The following is a 21,813-nucleotide window of genomic DNA, read 5'->3' on the forward strand; positions in this document are numbered from 1 at the left end:
TAAAGTTAGAAAACCATGCCATCAAAGCACAACTTACAGTACACATGGTAACGCCCACTGAATTTGTTGCTGGGTATGAAAATTAGTACTTTATCTGAAAAGAAATTGGACTACAACTATCTCCTTTTGACATGGCAATTCCACTAAGAAATGCCTGCATGCATATGTATGCAAACATTTAAGCACAGGGACATGCAGCATAACTTTATTTACAGAAATAAAGTCGAGTAGTTGTATAAAAATTCATTAAAAATTGCTTACTTCTTTGTTTAATGAAATTCTTCAAAAGGTAACGAAGCTTGAACAAGAAAACAGAAAAAAACTGCCAGACCAAGATTGCTATCATATGCATAAAAATTAGTTTCATTCGCGACTGGCATGGAAACCTAAAGGTCCTCGGTATAACAATTTTTCCTGTACCACTTTTGCCAATGGTTCAGTAATTGTGTTGTTTCTAAATTGTATTTTGCAATTTGTGTTGAACTCAACACTAGAGATCCATGTGGATGTTTTAGGAGGCTCTTTCACATCAAGTTAGCACAAGACTCAGATTAAGGATTACAAAATGATAGTCACAGCTTCAGAAGTTCCTACTGTGTAGTAACGAGGACATCCAAATTCAGAGCTTTGTAGTTCAACTGCTACTTTTCCAATCATTCCTAAAGAATCACCTGTAATGTAAATTATTGGAGGCAGATTGATTACGAACTCATTGTAAGACAAAAATTCCTGTCAGTTCAAAAACAGGCATAACGTGAAAACAATTTAGAGCATGTACGTTAGTTTCACTAAAATGTTGAAGACTTACAAAGGAAAAGACTTTTAGCTTTTGGCATTTCTCAAATTACCAGCAAATCAGAATCTTGAATAACTAATGATTAGGCTGGTTTTATCTTCTTGCACAACCTAAGTTCTACTATTTTCATGTGCATGCAGCAAAGGGAAAGAAACCTGAGCCTCATTTCTCTTACAAGTTCTTGGGCTGCACTGATCTAATCTCAGGCCCTTTTCTTGTTCTAAATTTCAATTAAGAAAAGACTACTCGAGTTATGCACACATTTCCCTTGAAATGTATTAACGTTTAATTAGTAACATGCAACTATCATAATGAATTACAGCCTGAAGAGGATACTACTTTTGTAAATATTCATTTCCAAGATTGCAAGTCGTAATTTTTGAAGGATAAACAGGAAACATTAATAGAACACATTCATACAATTCACGCAATCTATCCTTACATTGTTTTCTTCACAACTTTACCTTTCCTTTTGCAGAGCACTCTTTTCTTCCTCCCCCACCAAAAGCTGAACCTAGAATCAACTGTTCAGACACATCTCAGGAGTTAATTTTAAAAATAGGTGTTAACAAGAATGCACTCATGTGTAAGCTAAGGAACAACAAAACCCTTAAACAAAAAACCCAAACAACAAAAACAACTAACAAGACCTATCTGGACCCAAAATGGTGGGTGGGGAAGGAGAGAAAGCTTATTTCCTTTCATTAAAAATCAGAATGAAACGTCTATAGTTAAACAACTTTATTAACATAGTCAAGCAGTGATTAACATTCACATCTATTATGTCACATCATACAAATGTAAATACAAAATTACTACAGTACAATATATATTCTCTGCATGATCCAAAATATTTGGTGGCCCCAAAAAACTCTCTTTAAAATTCAGCAGCTTATCAAAAATTAAAACCGTATTATTCTATTTAAAATGAAGATCTGTTAGCACAGAGTTAGACTTCAAGAAATATCAATTTAGTACAGTTTGAGAAGTTGCAGGAGGATATGTCTGAAGGACACGTTCTAACATAGTGTGGCAGGTACAGAAACATCAGACTTAAAGCTTTTTAAGCATAACTCATACAACCTAAGTTGTCAGCAGAAAGATCCAGTTATTTATAACTAAAGCTAAAACTACTAAATTATTGCACCCAATGTTAACATGAATATTAAATGTAAAACTGTTTTATAATATGAAATCATAAACCACATTTAAACATCTCACAGATAGCCTATAAGTAAATTATACAGTATTGTCTAATTATCTCCATAAAAAAACCCACCCTATCTTAATTTGGTTATATGTTCACAGACGAAAACAAAGTAATACAGGGAAAGTACAGCAGGACCCCTTTGAGGCTGGTATTAGGAGGGACCAACATTGCCTTGCAGGCTAACCATGTTACAGTAGGCTTTTAGGAAGCCTACTATATGCAAAACAGCCAATTCTGCCGAATACCAAGCCACAGTATAAGGGGATTCTGTGGTAGATGAACAAAAATTGTAATAAAAGGGAAAACACTATTTTCCTAATTAGTAATATAATGCTTGGCAAAGTAATTTGGTTTGGTTTTAAAATGTACAAGAGGTTCATTTAACTTCGCTCAAAATCATGCATACATTTTTTAAAAAGAACACAATACATTCTGGGATACAAATCACAATAACCAGTTGGTATAATTTAAATGTATACCTTCAAATTAATAAGCATAATAACTAGGCAAAGATAAAGAATCCTCTACATATATCAATAGGGAAAGATCTACATTAAGACCGAAAAAATTAGTCACAAGTCACCTGTAAAGTGTACAAGTGAATGAAACGCTTATGTAAAGTTTAATTTTTAAGAGCCATTAGAAGTATCTCCATATTTAATACAATGTTAAAGGTACTAAGTAGGTATACAATGCTCTTGCATGGTATTACTAGATAATGTTCACACAGTTCTTTACTGCTCTTTTTTGTCTAGATTATCCCAGGCCTTTAACAATCTGAAGACCACAGTTTTCTTAAAGAGTTCAATGCCTACACTTCAGTAACAGTATAGTAGCAACAGTTAGTGTTTCCCCCCTTGTATTATTTGCAAAAGTAATTCAATAAGCAAAGCTGTGTGTATTTTAAAGTACTACTAAAGGAAAGATTAAAATTGCAGTTATGCATGACACACTCTTCTCTTGGGAAGAATGTTTTTGCACCGTTATCTGTTAATACATTCAATATGAATAATATAGATTAATTATACGAAGCAAAAAAACCACTTTTTTTCTTTATGGCAAAGTACTTCAGATAAATTTAGACAAAAGGGTTTAAAACATAATTTAATTCTGGCATTTCAGCTATGTAGGGTTAATTTAATATAGGACAGAAAAATTTCCACTTTCCTATCTTAAGGGTTTGGAGAAAAGGGCCAAAATGAACTCACTTTCAAGGTAAACCTACATGCAAAAGGCTCGCCAGGAGGGATTTATACCACCTTAGTCTGCTAGAATAAGGACTGGAAAAATCAGACTAAATGGGAAGATGCTTCATGAAATACACTCAAAAACAAGAATATGATGACCCTTTATAAGCATATGTGACCAAAGCAAAAGGGATACAAGAGTATTCACCTGAGATAAAACTTGTATCTGAATATTTTATAACTAAGTAGACAAAGCATTTCAATACAGGAAAGTCAGCTGAAATTACTTTAAAATATACATCTGATCCTATTTTACAATATATGCAATTTAAGATTCAATCAATGAGAAAAGTCTTAACAAAAAAAATCACAGTGTTTATCAATGTCAATTACAAAATGTATGCTACTTATTTTGTTTTAAAGATGTAATGGCTTGGTTGTTTTTAAATCTATTCTGAAATCTAACTTGCGTCACAAAATCAAGTAGCAATAATGTAAAGCATTAGAACTGGCTCTTAAAGATTATTTACATGTTGATTATTTGGGAAATAACCAACTCAAAAATATAAAAAAGTGATTTTTTTTTTACATAGTATGAAGTTATTATTAAAGATTAGACAATACAAAAAGCAATTTTGTTTTTCCTGAATAAATGAGTATCTGTGGCACTAAGTTCACTTACTAATGGATTATAACATGGAACTGCCAAACATGCATTTAAATTATATTAAATACACTTTCTGTTTCCAACTTAGGTTGATCAGCAGCTTTTGTTCTGTTAGAATCCTTCAAAGAGAGAAGCTTGAACAGGAAAAAGAAGGCATATATAAAACAGTAAACACTGACCTCCTGAGGTTCCTACAACATAAAAATATTCAAGTAGAAAATCTACATCACTTAGCAGCGGCTATTTCTGTAGTTGAGCACACTAACAGCACTTTAGTGTGTAAGGAGCAGATGAAGTAAGCCGTGCTTTAAGCATGCCAAGAGGCAGAAACACTGGAATGTAACAAAGACACTCACAATTCATAGACATTCAGTCAACATTCAACACTATTAAGACTACACAAGAATTAAGTTGCTTTTATATATATATATATATATATATCCCATGATGTTTTATCAGAATAAATGCTAAATCAGAGCTTACCTCAAAAGATAACTTAAATGGCTTCTGCAAATTCCTATGCTATACTATGTATCTGAAATATAAATTAGGAAGAAACAATAACCTCAAGGCGGGGGTACCCCCCAAAACCACAACCTAATCTCAGGTTGCCAGTCATATTTACTTAATTTTATTCTCTATTTTTAAATTAAATTTCTTTTAAATTTAAAAACAGATTAAATGACTAAAAAAAGAGCATTCTTATGTTACATATCTGCCTAATTGGAAACCAATTTTTAATCAGAGGTGACAATATTGCGTTTCTAGTCAATATAGAATTGTCAATCATAGGTCCAGATAACTTTATTGAAGGTTGTTTTTATGTTTGTCTCAAAGTGTTTAGAGAATTTTGCCATTTCTTTCAATTTAAAATACTTACTATTTTAGAATATTAAAGTAGCTCCCATATTAAATTCTAAGACGTATTCAGAACACTACACAATATCACTAGAATTTAAGGATAAAATAGGTACCCCTAATCAGGTTTTAAAGACTTACTAGGAGGCAAATTTTGAGCTCCCAGTGAAGCAATGGTAGTTGAAAGAAAAATGCTATATACCCTTTGGATCCAACTTATAATAAAAATAAAATAAAATTAAAAAAAAAAAGGACATCAGAAAATATAATTTCAGGCTCTACACACTGAAATTTGCAAAGCCAAAGTACAGGAAAGGTGAAAGAACATGTTAAAACACACACATACACATACATACACACGCACGCACACACACAATAACAAAAACCTTTCTGCATGCTACCATGCATTTAAAATTTTAAAAACGGTATTTATAAATTCACACGCATACAGCTCAAACTTCAGTGCAATGGCTGTATCATTCAACACTTTTAGAAGAACAGAACCATGCAAAGAGGAGCAACTGCTTATAAAAATGGTTATTCAGTATTTATTCTGCAATGCAAAGGTGACAAACTAAAATATAAAAAGGTTGTTATGGCTTAACATTTTTGTTGCAGATTAAATATGCAGCATTGAAAAATGGAAAGGTGTGGCTTCATCTCTGACCAGCAGAGTTAAAAAGAAAAATCTCTCCATTTTCCTTCATCATCATGGGATACACTGGTTCAGGCAATCCAAATTAATAAAGACTTGCACTTTCATATGGACACAAGATCAAGTGTACCAGTTAAGGTTTTCACATTCACAGTATATAAGAAAATACACATGGAAGGAAAAGTAAAGGGTTAACTTAACAAGGATTTATTCACAGGAATACATGTAAGTAGAGAAAAATAACAGAAAAGCTAAACAAATGAAATGAAGAGGATCCAAATCAACTTTCACTCTGTAGCTTTTTACTTGCACCCTGTGTGCATATATTTAGGGCACAGAGGGCCACCAACATGCGCCAATACAGTGTAGGAACCCTGCATTACATCCATTAACTTAAACATATCTTTAAGATCATGCTTTGAACAAAAAAAGAAAGCTTAGAAGGCAATATGTTGAGTGGGAATAAACATTGAAATATAGCAATCATGTCTTCAACTTCTACATTTGTCTTTATGTGCCAACTAACACTTATGCAGCCTCTTACAGATCTTTTACCATGTAATTTAAGTTTTAGAAGTTTTGATAAAATCACTAGTATATAACCATGCAGAAAGCACATCACACTGGACAGCACAGAGGCAAAGATTTTGCACAGGTATATCAGCTTTCCACATTGTGCAGGTTACACACAATACAATATCAATCTTATTTCCTAACAGATCCTAAAAAGGTATTTCAAGGCCTAGCTGTAAACTACAGTACTTTATATCTATATTCTTAATAAAAATAAAATCCACAAATCTTAAAAAGGAATTTTAAATGCAGGGCTATATTGAATTGGTAAACTGCAACACAAACTGGCGCAACAGAGGTAAATGAATACCAAACTCACTCTATGTGATGCAAGCATGCTACTTACTTTCCCACTAATTTACTTTCAATCACTAGGAGCCAGAACGCATGCCTGAACTTTAAAACTGCACTTTAAAAATAACATCTTGGCCTAGAAATTAAATCTAATGAAGTACAACCATCAAATTATACCCACTACCTTAATGTTTTAATGCAAAATCGAGAGTTCAATCTTTAGTTTGATATGTCCAACCCCATTTATTCCTCCCTCCCTGCCCACCCCACAAAGGTAAAAGGAGTGACTCATTTGGCATTTCACAGGGTGCTTCATTGTTTAAATTAGTTTTTTTTTTATTTCCAACTTTTTGGGGGTACCTTAAATTGTAACTTCCAAGAACCTGCTTCTATTATGGGTAGGCAAGCTGATTTTAATTCTATTAGCTTCTTTTGTGTAGTTCTTTATCAGCATGCAAAAACGAGGTCCCATCGTGTGGGAAAATTTATAAAAACCTTTAAATTAAAAAAAAAAAAAAAAAAAAAAGCTTCTTTACTGTTTGTAACTGCTATTCTTAGGTTTCCTTTATTGTGTGCTATAGAAATTTTCCTCTCTTATCTCTATGCATCAATTATATGGTTCTTGTTTTGGTACAATTCCCCATCCAGAATGTAATGTTTTGTGAATAAACAGGTTTTTTTTGTTTTTGCTTCTTCACATCCAGTGCGAAGTTGTAATTGGAGACAGATTTTCACCCACAAAGGCTCCAGATGATGTTAAAACGTTTCCCAACATCGACTTAATACAGCAACACCTCCCTCCCGCCCCTCCCAGTAGGGTTGGGATTGTACTGTATTCCCTACTGGTTTACCCTTCCCCCCTGTAAAGGGTAACATTTTCCCTGGGTGCAGAGGCTCCCTCATGGTCTCCAAGACTGAAGGACCTGTAAGAAAAGAACACAATTTCATACTTTAACAATTGTTTCCCTTTTAAAGCCAGTGGAAGACAAAATTAATCAAGTAATGATGCTATCTCTGCCTAAAGAAAATGAGAAATTGGACAAATTGCCTAAGATTATTCTAGTCAGTGATAACCATGTTGCTTCCTTCTCCTATGGCTCTCAACTGTCAAAAAGCAACACCAAGCCGGGGACATGCAGAGAGGTTTGTAGCACTTTATATAGGTGAAATGCACATTCTACCAGTAGGATGCTTATCATCCTAATTCTTTACCTCCTTTTGCACACTTGGCCCCAATGGAAGCCAATAATTTCTTACGTAAGTTGTCTTCTTCAAAATTTTCCTTAGTGAGAATTACAACATTATCCTTTTGACAGTATTCCCCGTACAAAGCAAACAAAAATCTAACCATCAAAAAATGAAGGAGCATTATTTTTGGTTGTCTGACATTTTTGCTTAGGCACTAAAGGTGTTTACAATGCACTAGGGTCACTACATTTAACACTTGCCCTCTTCTTCCTAATAATTCCTCTGATCCCATTTTACTTGGTCATTTCCTATACTCTCAGGACTCTTGATTTTCCCGGTAAGGACTTTTTCAATGCTAGCAGTTTTAATGATGATAAGGACATTAAGAAATAAAGGCAGATTCCTGGGAGATTGTAACTAGTACCTGACAGTGAAACTGTCACAACAAAACTCTACCAACCACTCATGCTAAAGTTTAACATTTATAAAACATCATGTTGAATTCACAGAGGGTGATTAGCCCATCTGTGGAGAAGTACAAGCAACCCTTTTTCTCTGCCTCTGAAAAAAGGAAAGAAGAGTACAAAAAAGGCAGGGATAAGATATGATCCACTTTCATCTCTAATTTGAAAACTGATAATTATTACATACCTTGTCTCAGAACACGATCACCACAGTTAATTCATAATTGGTGATAAGAGAGAGACCACAGAATGTAATAAATCTGAAAGTGCTCAAGACTTAGCTCACAGCTGAGTCTTCTGGCCTTTGATGCTAAAAATCATTCGCATCTATTGTGTTCTCATGATTTAACATAACTGAATCAAGCACTTTCCCAAAATGCTAAGGCCACAAAACAGCTATTAGGACTGAAGACCATAGTGGGACAACACACATGAAAAGCTGTGAGGCTGCGAATCTAATTCTACTGTCTTCCAGGTTAGACAACTTGGATGTTGAAATCTTTCCAGGTTTAAAATCTAGCTCAGAGTAAACAAGCAAGCAAGCAAGCAAGCAAGCAAGCAAGCAAGCAAACAAAAACTTCAACATAAAGGGTAATTCAACTTATTATATAACTGCTGGACACACACACAGAGAACACTCTGGCCCTCTAGTAAAATATGTCTCAGTTCATGTTTAAAACCTAAAGAAGTATACCCCCTGGTTCACTACTGTGTTAGGCAATGTATTATAAAGTTCTGCCTTCACATACAGTACAGCATTTAATCCTCAAAAGAACTCAATGGGGCCTGCCTGGTGACTCAGGCGGTTAGAGCTCCGTGCTCCTAACTCCGAAGGCTGCCAGTTTGATTCCCACATGGGCCAGTGGGCTGTCAACCACAAGGTTGCCAGTTCAACTCCTCGAGTCCCGCAAGGGATGGTGGGCTCTGCCCCCTGCAACTAAGATTGAACATGGCACCTTGAGCTGAGCTGCCTCCCAGATGGCTCAGTTGCTGGTTGGAGCACGGGCTCTCAACCACAAGGTTGCCAGTTCAATTCCTCCAGTCCCGCAAGGGATGGTGGGCAGCGCCCCCTGCAACTAAGATTGAACACAGCACCTTGAGCTGAGCTGCTGCTGAGCTCCCGGATGGCTCAGTTGGTTGGAGCATGCCCTCTCAACCACAAGGTTGCCGGTTCGACTCCCGCAAGGGATGGTGGGCTGTGTCCCCTGCAACTAGCAATGGCAACTGGACCTGGAGCTGAGCTGCGCCCTCCACAACTAAGACTGAAAGGACAACAACTTGAAGCTGAACCAGAACCCTCCACAACTAAGATTGAAAGGACAACTTGACTTGAAAAAAAGTCCTGAAGTACACACTGTTCCCCAATAAAGTCCTGTTCCCCTTCCCCAATAAAATCTTTAAAAAAAAAAAAAAGGAACTCAATGAAGGACATGAGGCCAAGAGACCTGAATTGTTAGTTCTATTTAACAAAAACAGAAAAACTCAAGGAACAAGAATCCAAGTGGACTTACCCCTCTATTGCACCAACCAAAACAGAATCTTCCAATGCCCATTTTAATTCACAGTACTGGGCCCATAGTAGGTGCTCAATAAAATGCATGTTGAAGATTGAATATTAAATCTTCTTAGCTAAGCCCAAACCCAGTTCCAATTCTACTTGGGTTATTCCTAAAGCTCACTACACAAAGTTTTTGCTATGTCAGAGACTATAAATTCATGTTTTAAAACTAAATAATTTCTACTCTGCCACAGGGAATGTTGGTGATCTCTTATAGGGCAAAAAAGGAATAGCTGCAGCAATATTAAGCAATCTAGCTCACATACCAACTTGGATCTCTTTCCACTTAGGATTCAGAGTGGAAACATGCATTTTATCTTGCTTGATAGTTCTCTAAAAAAAAATTTCTCCAGCCTTCACTTAAGTAATTTTAAAGTCCAATATAGCATGAGACTATTTTATTCAATCTCTAGGAAAAAAACAGCTTTTATTCTATTCAGTAATTTTTGAATTACAGTCCTAAGTTTCTTCATCACGAATAATTCCAAACTGCTTACAACTTACCCCTAATTATGGGACTGCAGCTTAAGTGTATGAGGTTAAACACCATAAAAAGCTGCAAGACGCTCTTTTAAGGGAGGCGGAAACTGGTCAGAGAAACGCCTCCAATTTTCATCCCCAACTTGATTTTTAAACCCATGAAGGATCTGCAGAGTAAAAAAAAATAATGAATTTATCAACACAAAAGAGAAAAAATTCAGATCTGCATAGCTTCTGAAATCAAACATTACTGATTTTATTATTCCAAAATGTTTATCCATTTTAAAGCAGTAATTCTCAAACTTTGTTGGACTCTATACTATTCCATGTTTTGCCTAAGAGCACCTCACTGAACATGCTCAACTTTGTTTTGAGAAGTTTAGAATTTAGCAAATGTCCTAGGAAGATGTACTGTAAGCAATCTCTGACATATTTATGAAAAACAAATAAAAAAGTGAGAAATTCACCTATGGGATAAAATTTCTATGCCATACTGAGTTTTTTCAAGTAGGAAATAAACAAGGCTTTGGGTTCATGGCTGTGACTATAGTTCAAATGTGTACTAGCATTTTACTTATTTTGTTATGGTTGAGTGCCAACTACAGTTAATCAAATAGAGTAAGGGTGGGGGAGGACTACTAAACCAGAATTACATAGGTTTAATCCCTGTGGAGACCACTTAAGATTTATTTTGTTGAACAGTTTGTTATACTCCAAATCTCAGCCATATTTGAAAATATATGCTAATTTTCACAGGTGGGATAATGGGACATGAGCTATCAGTGCTATTACTTGAAAAAGTATTTTCAAAGTGCAAGCTCTGTTGATCCACAATCACTGCTATATCTTAAGGAAAGAGTAAGCCAACCTTCCTATTGAGAACACAGGTTGTATAGTCTACCAATATTGACTTGAAGAGTCCAAGTTTCATATGAAATACGAAAACAATTTCAACTTTCCAACTAGGACAGTAATACTTTTTAGTTACCTTACAGAACATGTCTCTCAGATCATCTTTTGGGTTAATCCATGATGCAACAGCATCACAAAAAAATATAAAATCCTGTAATAAGCAAGAAATACATCTTAGATTGATATATCTGTCAAAACATCGAAAACATGTAAACCAGAATCCTAGTGAAAATTTTTTAAATCAACTATGATTATGAAACTTATAAATGATTACCCCTATTACTCCAACATGAAGGAAACTCTATTCAGTTTATATTGGAATTTAATGCCCTTCTGCGTTTTATTTTACATCACAAAACAAAACCCCAGTCTAGTAAGCATTTAGCATCAGCAATGGACTGAAAGCACCAAACGAGCACCAATTCAAACAACCCTTCACTTATTGGATTAAGAATTATATAAATCCAGTAGTTGTACAGTTCTGACTAGCCTAAAAATAATTTAAAGTTAGTTAAAACTATACACCAAATAAGCTTGATTTGAAGCATATGAATTAATAGGCCTAAATTTCAAGACATCTTCAGATAGAAACTTAAATGAAATGACCAAAAAAGTCAGAAGAAAAACTAATTATGCAGTTGCAAATAACCCCTAACCCAACACAACACAACTCAAACAAAAAGAAAAACTCAAAGCTCAAAAACAATTACTTAAAAGATAATCAGGTCATAAGATTATCTTATAGATTAATAAAGTGGTACCAGGCATATGCTTTAAATATGTCATTAAAGTATTTTAAAACATTGACTATCATACTGACACAATTCAACATACAACGCTCAAGATATTGCTGATGTTCTGACATGTCAACTACTTTAAATTCTACTATTAAATTCAGAAAAGCTCATTAATTTCAAAACTTACTGACAATGTATATAAAACATTTAAGCAAATAAAATGCCATGTGCCTAATGGTCATGATTTATTCAAATTATAACTCCTTATGTCTTTCAAATATCAGTGTGATGTTTAAAAACTCAAATATATACACTTCTAGAATGTGATTAATTTAAACATAAAAAACAAAACTTATGACATTCTTTTTTAATCCTATCCAAAAACATATGTAAAAGGAATAAATTTCTACTAATTCTTAAGTTGGTAGATTTCATGACCATACACATGTGTTACTTCAAATGTTAATTCAAGAAAGAAAAAAAAGTAACTAAAATCCCAGTGGGAAAGTGTTCCTTTTCAACATGGTAAATGTCATATCAGATACCTCTAAAATACATTTCAGGTGACAAAAACAAAGCTCTTAACTATTGAAAAAAAGAAACAATGTCAGGAGGTTATTTTGTATCTAGGAACCACCTATAAAGACATTATTGGCTTGTTTTAATAAGTTATTACTGTTTTACAAATATGAAAGTAGTCAAAAGATTTTTTTCCAGTTCTAATTTGTAAGTTTTCAATGCCTATCACCTGCTTCAATCTGAACTTTATAATATTTCTTAACCTGAATTCAACAACACAGTAATTATGACAGGAAATATCTAAAGGTCTCAATTAAAAAATGCTCAGAGCACCCATCTCTTGGAAGTGAAAGGTTAATTTCTTAAAAGCCCCTTCCATACTTTTTTTCTTTATAATTCATGTTGAGGAATCTGGGGCATTTAACTTAAAGAGTCCCTCGCAGCTTGCATTTTGTTCATTTCATATACATAGTATCAATCAGTACGTTCCTGTTTTGTGTGTCTTGCAAAGTGGCAGTTGGATCCAGAGGTATGATCAGACTCATGCTTGATACTATTGCCAAACTGTTTTTTTTTAAATGCTAAAACTGTCTAAATATAATATGCACTAAAATAGGAAACAAAATAAGGACGAATAAATCATAGCTCTCAAAATTAAAGCAGTTTCAATGGCTGATTCAGTATTTTATTTCAGTTGCTGAGTTTCTAAATTTCATTCAATAAACAGAAAGATTATCCTCCTATGTGTTCACTCTTCTAAGTGTAGAAATCTTCAAAGTCAACAAACTGATATTCAGGGACGAGAGACATATACAAAGGAAATCAATGAGGTCGAAATGTGAATGAAAGCCGCTTTGGCTTAATTCAATACAAGAATGTAACTTTATTCTCCCAATCTGCTGTTACTGTATTTCACGACCAAAAAAAGACTTCGGAAACAAAAGACAGGTATTGTCATTCAGATATTAAGAAATATACAACATATAAAACCTAATTTGTTTTAGAATCTTTAAAAAATATATAATATTTTTATAAAATGTTAAGATATTTCCCCCTTTAAAATTTCATTATTCAGAACATTAAAAATTAAAAACAATTTCTTGTGAATATCTTACTTGGATTACTCCACTGGGATTCACACTGATCATGGTACAAATCCCACGAAACGCTGAATCTTTTTCCTCATTGTCCCTTATGTTTCTCAGAGAGGTGCACCTATTAAATTATAGAATTGAGTTTAGCATTTAAGTAGGAAGCAGGTTCAATTACAATGCTAATGGACAGTATTTAATGGAATAAGCTCCACAGTATAATGTTTCTATTCCAAGAATTTTCATAAAGCTTAAGTTTCTTACATTTCCTGTATGTGGGTCCATCTAATCTCAATATAGTGAAAGCCTTGAAATTTTCATTTTATTAGTCGATTGCATCTATGAAACGGATCATTGATTTTAATCCGCCATTTAAACTATTAACAAGCTTGAGCCAAAAGTAAATTACCCATTTTAAAAACTGTATTATGACTTATATTCCATTAAACACTACTAAAAATGACTTGAATTGAAAGATTATCAATTGAAAGAAGCAGAACATAGGATATACTGCCACAATATAAACTATTATTATAGAACTTATGGTGTAGATGTTTAACTTTTACATTAACAAGCAAATAAGATTTTTATACATAACAAATTTAAACATGTATTTCTTAATGCAATCCAACTTTTCAAATTAATTCTAAAAAAGAAACATAATGCAAAAACCTAAATTTATAGAATTTGCATGCATCTTTATTTTACTGGTGGATATTTAAATGCTTTTTATGTATAATCAAGCTTTTTAACACAGCAAGCATGTGACAATCTTATCCCATGCATCAATTAGTCGTTAGCCACAACATAAAATAAATATACATGACGATGCTACTAAAAACCTCACAAACCTGATAGGACAAGATTAGTCACATGGTTGGCAATGATTAAGGATTGTGATTTTTGTAACCAACTGAAAATATATCTAAAAGTGAGATAGAAAGAGAAAGGAAGAGTGAAGAAAAATGAATTAAAAAAAAAAGATTGAATAATACACACCAGGGTCTTATAAACTGCTGTAGCATGGGGGCCACCTCTTGAGGACAAACGTAACCAAGACGACCAATTGTTATTGCTAAGGTAACGCAATCACGGTTATACACCACCAAACGCCAACCAAGACATGAGCAAATGAGGGGGAAGGAGAAAAAATAAAGAAAAAACAACAAATAACTCAGAAACAGAAACCAACAGAATTTGTGTATGATAATAAACATAAGATTTCACCAGTGCTGTTTATTACCACCCCCTAAAATAAGGGGCAGCAACATATATGGCATACTCTTGAAAAAGGAAAAACAAAAGGAATTGAAAAAACTTTAAAGGTTGAGAGAACACCAAAAACCATGATGAATTGCTTTTCTCGCTCAATTTAGTGTCAATATATCATGTTCTGTTAATAAAGATGAGCGATTAAATAGATGATTTAAATATTCTTCATTCAAAGCCAGTTGAAATTTCAGAATTTAATAATGCAATCTGTGTTTTCCCCAAGAAATACTAGTAAAGATGAATGACTACATTTCTGAATTGTCTGCTCAAACACATTTCTCAGAAGTTAAAATTTCTCACTTCTCCATATCTCTTTTATAAGTGATTTCTATTCTTTCAAAATTATCAAAGAATTTAATCCAAATTTTGGTAAGTTTTTGTCTGTTTAACATTTCCAAAACAAACCAGTGGACCATTTGTGGCCTGATATAAAGATCAACTGTCAACTTTTAGATGTTATGGTACACATTGAATGGATTGGAAAATTGCTGTGCTATGTCAGATCCCATTCTGAAAACCCTCTAATGGTGGTAACTCAGGTAACAGTCCACTTATTTAATACCATATTTGACATAAAGGAAATTTAGACAGTCCACTGTAATGACATGTGGTATGTGGACCAAACAAACTCTTTGCTATAAAAGGCATACCACAAAATAGATAAAACATTATACTGATTACATGCTAATATTTTATTTAAAATGGGAATTTATCAAACATATTCACCATCAAAATTCAGAAAGTCCTTAAACTTACAAAGAGCTAAAACAAGTGTAATTCAGAACTGCATTCTGCAATTCAAAGGTACATACATATAAATACATTTATACACAACGGGAAAAAAAATACAAACAGAAAACAAACCATGAGGTGCTTTAATGGTGTTCTCTCAAAAACTTACAGGTTAACCTTTCATAAAAAAAGGGTGTGGGGGGAAGGGTAAAGAAAAATGTTTAAGGATTACTTGAAGCAAACTACACAGATAATACTAAAATCCAGCAGATTTATATGAAGCAAGAGGAAGAAAACCTATGTTTAAAAGACACAAACTATGCAACATTCTCATTAAACAGGCAAGTATGAACAATCCAATGAAACATGCGATAAAGCAGATGATGATCCATTGAAAAAGTTCAGTGTAGGATATACTGAGAGTAAATAACTGCATACACTAAGGAATTGGCTTTATGAAATATTAGGATAATGGTAATTAAGTTGCTAAAATCTATAGACATTAGCCATCGGCAATGATTTTGCTTAATTGATGTCTCCCCCTTTTGGGTAAGGAGTAAGGGAAACATTTTCTGCAGCCACTAGCAGTAAGACTATGCAGTAAGTAAATGCTAAGTGTGTTTCTTAATCACATTAATTCAATCCATCAATTTGAAAGGTATTATCAACCACCTTTTGATTTACTTAGGGTAGAATCATACTTAGAATATACTCTTATAGATAAAGCCAATTTGTTAAAGAAACTATAACCAACTGATATCCCACAAGAAACTTTAATATACATTACACTCAACATTTATTTGCAGTTATGCATTCACATTTAAAAATAAATAGGAAGTTTCTTTAGGTTCAACAGTAATTTTACAACTGTTCTAAATCTAAATATCACGTATAGGTACTGCGTTCTAAGGAGATAAAAACCCGACAAGGTTTCATAACCATCCTATACATAGATGTTTGTATTTTTCAGCAAGAAAATCTAAATCATTTTATGATAAAACAGTACCCATACAGCCAAATAGCCATATAACTGTTTCATAATTAAGATTTCCTTCCATACCAATAAACATATCAATTTTAATCACATTAGGCTACAATACTTTCTATAATTAAAAAATATGAAATTAAAATGCCTTTGAAAACAAATTTTCTTAATTAGAAAACCTTATTCTGATTTTTATCCAGTATTTTGGTAAGACCCTCACTGACTGTGAGTGTATTGTAATTATCTTAGTATATAAAGAGATATGCCTGATTGAAAACAAAATTTACATCTTTTATCATTATTAGCAAAAATTGGAGGGTAGAAAGAAATCACCCTGAAATGTGTTCTATAGTATGGAAGGTACTCTTTAATATAAACATGCTCCCTAAAAATGGAAAAGAGAAACTAGCCTCCTAAATAAAAATCCCACAAGGTATTGCTTAAGTTCTCAATTTGAAGAAAATTGAGACTAGAAAATGAAATAGAAAATACATATGCACCACTGTAAACCAATTAGACATACACTGCAATCCATCTTTGGATACATGTTTACAGATTTAAAAAAGTCATTACTTTCCAGCTCCCAGTTACTCTCTGAATAATGTAAAAGTAAAATTCATATTGTTCAATAGTTATTTCAGCTGGGGTTCATTCTAGGGAGCATTAAAACACTAGAATAGAGGAGAAAGTATTTTTTTGAAAATTTCTGAAAACTAGTTATGGAATGCAGCTAAAACAGTACACTTCATTACTAAGAATCCAAAATAGGTGTTAATAATAAACTGTGTTTCTAAAGCTAGCTTTGGTATCTCTACGCATCTTAATTTAAAATTAAAAGGTAAGTAATTTTCTCTTCACCAAAACAGTTCAGTCATATGGTACCTGTATTCTCTAACAACGTCTTTGGTGTGTTGGGTCTGTTAATGATTTCTACAAGCTGGTGCAACACCATAGGAATATAAGGCTGCATCTCTATACCTAGATCATCCCCAAAAGAGAAAGACAAAACAAAAAATTCAATGTTAAAATACCAATTTTGTTCCTTTTATTAACTGTGACATAAGCTATTTATGAAAATATAAAAAGCTCATTTAAATTAAAAAAAGGCAACTACAAAAATATTATGACATCTAAATATTTATACTTTTAAAGAAAAAAAACTTACCCATTTGAATGGAGATTTCTCCAATAGCCCATGTGGCATTATTACAGACTGAAATGAATTCTGGATTTAGATTGGTTCCCAATATTGGCATGAAATCAGCTAGAAAAAAAATGTTTTAAAAACTATGTAGTAAATTTATCAATCGCAGTGTATTGTGCTTTAAAAAAAATTCTACGTGGCAGAAACTAAAATGTAGTCAAGAAATAGTATTTTAAAGATGTTGGTAATCTTTATCTTAAGAATCTGAAGGAGGCAATCTCTGAAATTTCCTATGAAGTAGACCAGGAAACTTAATTTGATATATTTCAGGTATCATTAAAAAGACTTGGTCAGAATAACCTCTCTTGTCATCAGACTGAGAAACTTCAAATTAAAAGTGAGAAAAACACAATAAACAGAACTTCCTTCAAAGCTAGTTTTTCACACACACAATTTTTTTCTTTTTTTAAAATCAATGATTTTGACTTTTAAAATTACTTTTACCCTAGAAATCAGATTGTGGTTTCTCAATATTATTTTTTGACGTAAAATGAATGAGGGCTCTCAGAAAAATGTCTCAAAGCAGGCTAAGGGCAAGAAATGTACCAAACAAACCTGGACTGTTTTGTTATATGAAAAAGAACTCAGTGCATCAGAAGTCAATCATTAATTCATGCCACTCAGTTATTATCTTTTCAGTTGTAACTATGAGGTGATGCATGTTAACTTGTTGTGGTAATCATTTCACAAAGGTTATGTTAAGTTATACCACGTATCAAATTATTATGCTGTATACCTTAAACTTATAGAATGTAATGTCAATTGTATCTCAATAAAACCAGAAAATAAAAACCCCAAAGCACAACTTATCAAATGAAAAGGGCTTTTTGGTCAATGTTTTAAACCAAGGTTTATTAAGTCATGTATTACAAACAACTATCATTCAAAATGATGGGATATAGAAATGAAGAAAAAAATAACCCAAATCCCATTTAATGGATTTGACAGCAATTCAGGTTATGTTATTCAAGGAATCACTTATCTTCACAGAAGGCTAACACAAATGCGATGCTCTTAAAAAAGACACAAAACATTATTTACATTTAAAGTAAATTGTCTGAAAAGTTCACTATGATATCTGAACAAGTATGATGGTTTATCACGAGAAAACCTGATTATTATTTTTTCTAGATACATCTATTTAAAAAAGAGGCTATTCAAAAAATATCCATGAACTAGCATACAGTACCAAGGTTTCAAAGGCAGGCATTTCCTTTCCTCTAAATTAATACTTTTTCAACTTTTCTCCAGTCATGAATGCCTAACAAGCTGCTGAAGTGATGTTGAGTTCAAAGGAACAAACAACAGGAGTTCCCATCCTGCCTGCTTCAATCAGAGCAGCTTTAACCAGTCAATGTACTTAAAATGCTGGAATTCCATGAAATTACATTTTAATAATAAAAAACATAGCTGGTGTAAAAATAACGTTAAAAACTTCATCATAGCAGTAGAAAATATTCCTACCTATACAAGGCTTAACATGCTGAAAGCAAGCTTTTGTCAGGTCACCCAACAGGGCAAAGGAACTCTGTCGAACTTCTGGCATTTTATCCTACAACAAACAAGAAGAAATTAACCCCAATGTGACACAAAGAACTAAGTTTCAATTCACTTTTAATTTAACAAGTCTCACCTGCATGCACTGATACATTAGTGTTAGAATGTTACTTCGGGCTACTAGCTGTTCAATGTTGCCTCCAAGTCCTTCAGCCAGGCCACTGAGCAAATCAAGGGCCACTATCATAAAATCTTTATCTGGAGCCTCATATTGATCTGGTTGAGCATTGTTCAGCTGAAATCAAGACACATTTTTTTGAAAACTTACTTTGAATCAGTTACTGAGCAAGTTTGTATACATTATGCCTATCCTTAGAAAAATGTTTATGATGCCAAGAAGGATGAGATATAATATTTTTAAAATTACCATGGCTTGTGCAAGAGTCTTCTGTACTAGGTTTACACAACGCTGATACACAGGTTCACAGTATGGAAGGAAGCCAGACTGCAGGGCTGTGGCAACTGAAGATAGGCACTAGAAAGAATAAAGTATACAACAGGTAAAATTTCTGGGTATACTGAACATTATGGTAAAGGCTTGCAAGATTACTCATTAAGATCCTGGTCACTTATGAGCCCACTCTACTAATCTACAATAACAGATTTATCTTTTCAAACATCTTCTTTGGATGCCACGCATCGCTGTTAAGTTTGCCAGTTGGTCAGGGGAGGTTTCCTCCAAAAAAAATGTAAAAAAGTTTCTATAATGAATGTTATTCTTCAGGAACAGATTACTATATATTCCTATGTTTCCTCAAATATAAGAGACATGTTTACTTATCCTCCCATCCTGGTCAACAATGTGGGCCTATTACTGGGCATATTCTGAGCCCTTGCCTGAAATAAATCTATTTAGCCATAACAATTCATCTTGTTTTGTTAGGCCCAGAATTAGCCATTGCCCTAGGTAACAGTTTTTACTTCTCTGGCTAGGGACAATCCATGGCAGAAGTGGTGACCCCTGAAATGACAGGGGGAACAAGAATGACAATGACTGAACTAGCTCTATCAATATCAATTCCTTTAGGTTTAAATTACCACATTTGACAGTGTGTTTATTTAAATGTCACATTCCATTTCTTTTTGGTTAAAAAAGTATTTAGTATACATGGAAAAAAACATCAAACTGGACAAAAAAGGTATAAAGTCCCTCCTTATTAGTATCAAGTCCCAATGCTATCACATATATGTGTGAATGTATCTGTCTGCATACAATAAATAATATATAAAATAATTTAAGCTGTAGTTGACCATTGAACTATGCGGGAGTTAGGGGCACCGACCCCTCTCCTCCACTGCATATAGTCTAAACTCCACAGAATAACTTTACTCTCCCCCAAAACTTAAGTTGTTGCTTGGTATCTGCGGGGATTGGTTCCAGGACACCCCCATGGACACCTCCTATATAAAATGGGTAGATCAATGTACCTAGTCAGCCCTCTTCATCCATGGACACCTGAAATGTGGATCAAAAACAGTTCAGTATTTACTGAAAAAAAATCCACATTTAAGTGAACCCATGCAGTTTAAGGGTCAATCGTGTATTAATTATGGTATAGTATATATCTATATCAAGAAATGTTGTTACAGATAGATCCATATATGCTGATATGGAAAGATCTCCAAAATAATTTATTATCAATTAAGAGCAGGTTAGAAAACATATATAATCCCTTGCCTACTTAAAAAAAAAAAGAAGCCTAACACTTGCATTATGCTTTTTGTATTTAACAGCATTTCTTAGTGTCGATGTTCTATAAATACAGTAACAAGAAGTTACATGTTTATTCAGCATTTTAACAGAAATGGTTCAGAATGTAAATTTATTAACACTTTTACTTATCATCACACATCCCCATTTTAGATTTGGACACGTATTTTTGGTGAAACACAGTTGCATTAACTAAATGTTACCAGCTTAGCATACCTCAAGTAAAGGGAAGAGATCTTTATCTTCATCCTTTAACATGTTCCATTTCTGGATCAGTGGAGGCATTAACATCTGAATATATTCCTGTTTACAATGATGAAAAACACATAAACCTCCAATATCATATGTAAACAGTCCATTTTGAGTCTAATGGTGTAAAATCATTACAGAACGCATTTTCAGCCTCATTCTTTGTATCTGTAAAATTTATTTTTTTTGCCTATTTTTTAATTTATACAACCTTTTTCTATTTTTAAGTCATCTTATATTCTTTTTGAAACAAAACAGATATACCACTACATACAAATTACTTGATCACAATCAGGGATAATTTGTGTAAATTTTACTCTCTAGTGACCAAATTTTTTCAGTTACGGGGCCTGTGACATATACCGTGTTTCCCCGAAAATAAGACCTAGCCAGACCATTAGCTCTAATGCATGTTTTGGAGCAAAAATTAATATAAGACCCTGTCTTATATAATATAGTATAGTACAGTATAGTATAATATATAATACTGGGTCTTATATTAATTTTTGCTCCAAAAGATGCATCAGAGCTGACGGACCAGCTAGGTCTTACTTTCGGGGAAACACGGTAATATGGCTCTTGTACAGTATGTTATAAACGATAGGTAAAACTTACAAAGATGTTTGTAGAAAAAGATTCATAATCATTTAAGTGTCCTTATTTAAACCAAAGAATCCATAAAACCAAGTAAAAAACCATAGTAATAATGTAAACAAGGGGCACGGGTTCTAAAGGGTCTAAGAAATTAAAGAAAAAAAACCTCCAAACCAAACCAACATCAAAGCAAACCCACAAACCAAGTATTCTGCACCAAGTTTTAAGGACAGCTTCTAATCACAAACAATTTCTTAAGACTTTTCAGAAAGCAATCATAAACGTACAACCGATTCTCCAGCAGGAATTTGGATCTACAT

General features: G+C 33.4%; 1 protein-coding gene across 5 annotated transcripts in view; it reads right to left on the reverse strand.

Annotated features, from left to right (window-relative positions):
* Nucleotides 1-1,522: 1,522 nt before the first annotated feature.
* TNPO1 (transportin 1) overlaps nucleotides 1,523-21,813 on the reverse strand; it is a 78,316-nt gene continuing 58,025 nt past the window's right edge. For 3 of the 5 annotated variants that reach the window (XM_019728092.2, XM_019728093.2, XM_074328842.1), the window contains exons 15-25: nucleotides 20,867-20,953; nucleotides 19,307-19,414; nucleotides 19,016-19,174; nucleotides 18,847-18,934; nucleotides 17,344-17,442; nucleotides 17,061-17,156; nucleotides 14,189-14,264; nucleotides 13,214-13,313; nucleotides 10,919-10,993; nucleotides 9,955-10,097; nucleotides 1,523-7,163 (exon numbers count right to left, since the gene is read on the reverse strand). In XM_019728092.2, coding sequence (XP_019583651.1) covers nucleotides 9,990-10,097; nucleotides 10,919-10,993; nucleotides 13,214-13,313; nucleotides 14,189-14,264; nucleotides 17,061-17,156; nucleotides 17,344-17,442; nucleotides 18,847-18,934; nucleotides 19,016-19,174; nucleotides 19,307-19,414; nucleotides 20,867-20,953 — 996 coding nt within the window. In that variant the 3' untranslated portion in view covers nucleotides 1,523-7,163; nucleotides 9,955-9,989. Of the gene's footprint in view, nucleotides 7,164-9,954; nucleotides 10,098-10,918; nucleotides 10,994-13,213; nucleotides 13,314-14,188; nucleotides 14,265-17,060; nucleotides 17,157-17,343; nucleotides 17,443-18,846; nucleotides 18,935-19,015; nucleotides 19,175-19,306; nucleotides 19,415-20,866; nucleotides 20,954-21,813 lie in introns of those variants that run through there. The other 2 variants (XR_012495097.1, XR_012495096.1) reach the window with 2 other exon arrangements.

This window comes from Rhinolophus sinicus, linkage group LG03 (genome assembly GCF_036562045.2).
Source record: "Rhinolophus sinicus isolate RSC01 linkage group LG03, ASM3656204v1, whole genome shotgun sequence".
Taxonomy (NCBI): Eukaryota; Metazoa; Chordata; class Mammalia; order Chiroptera; family Rhinolophidae; genus Rhinolophus; species Rhinolophus sinicus.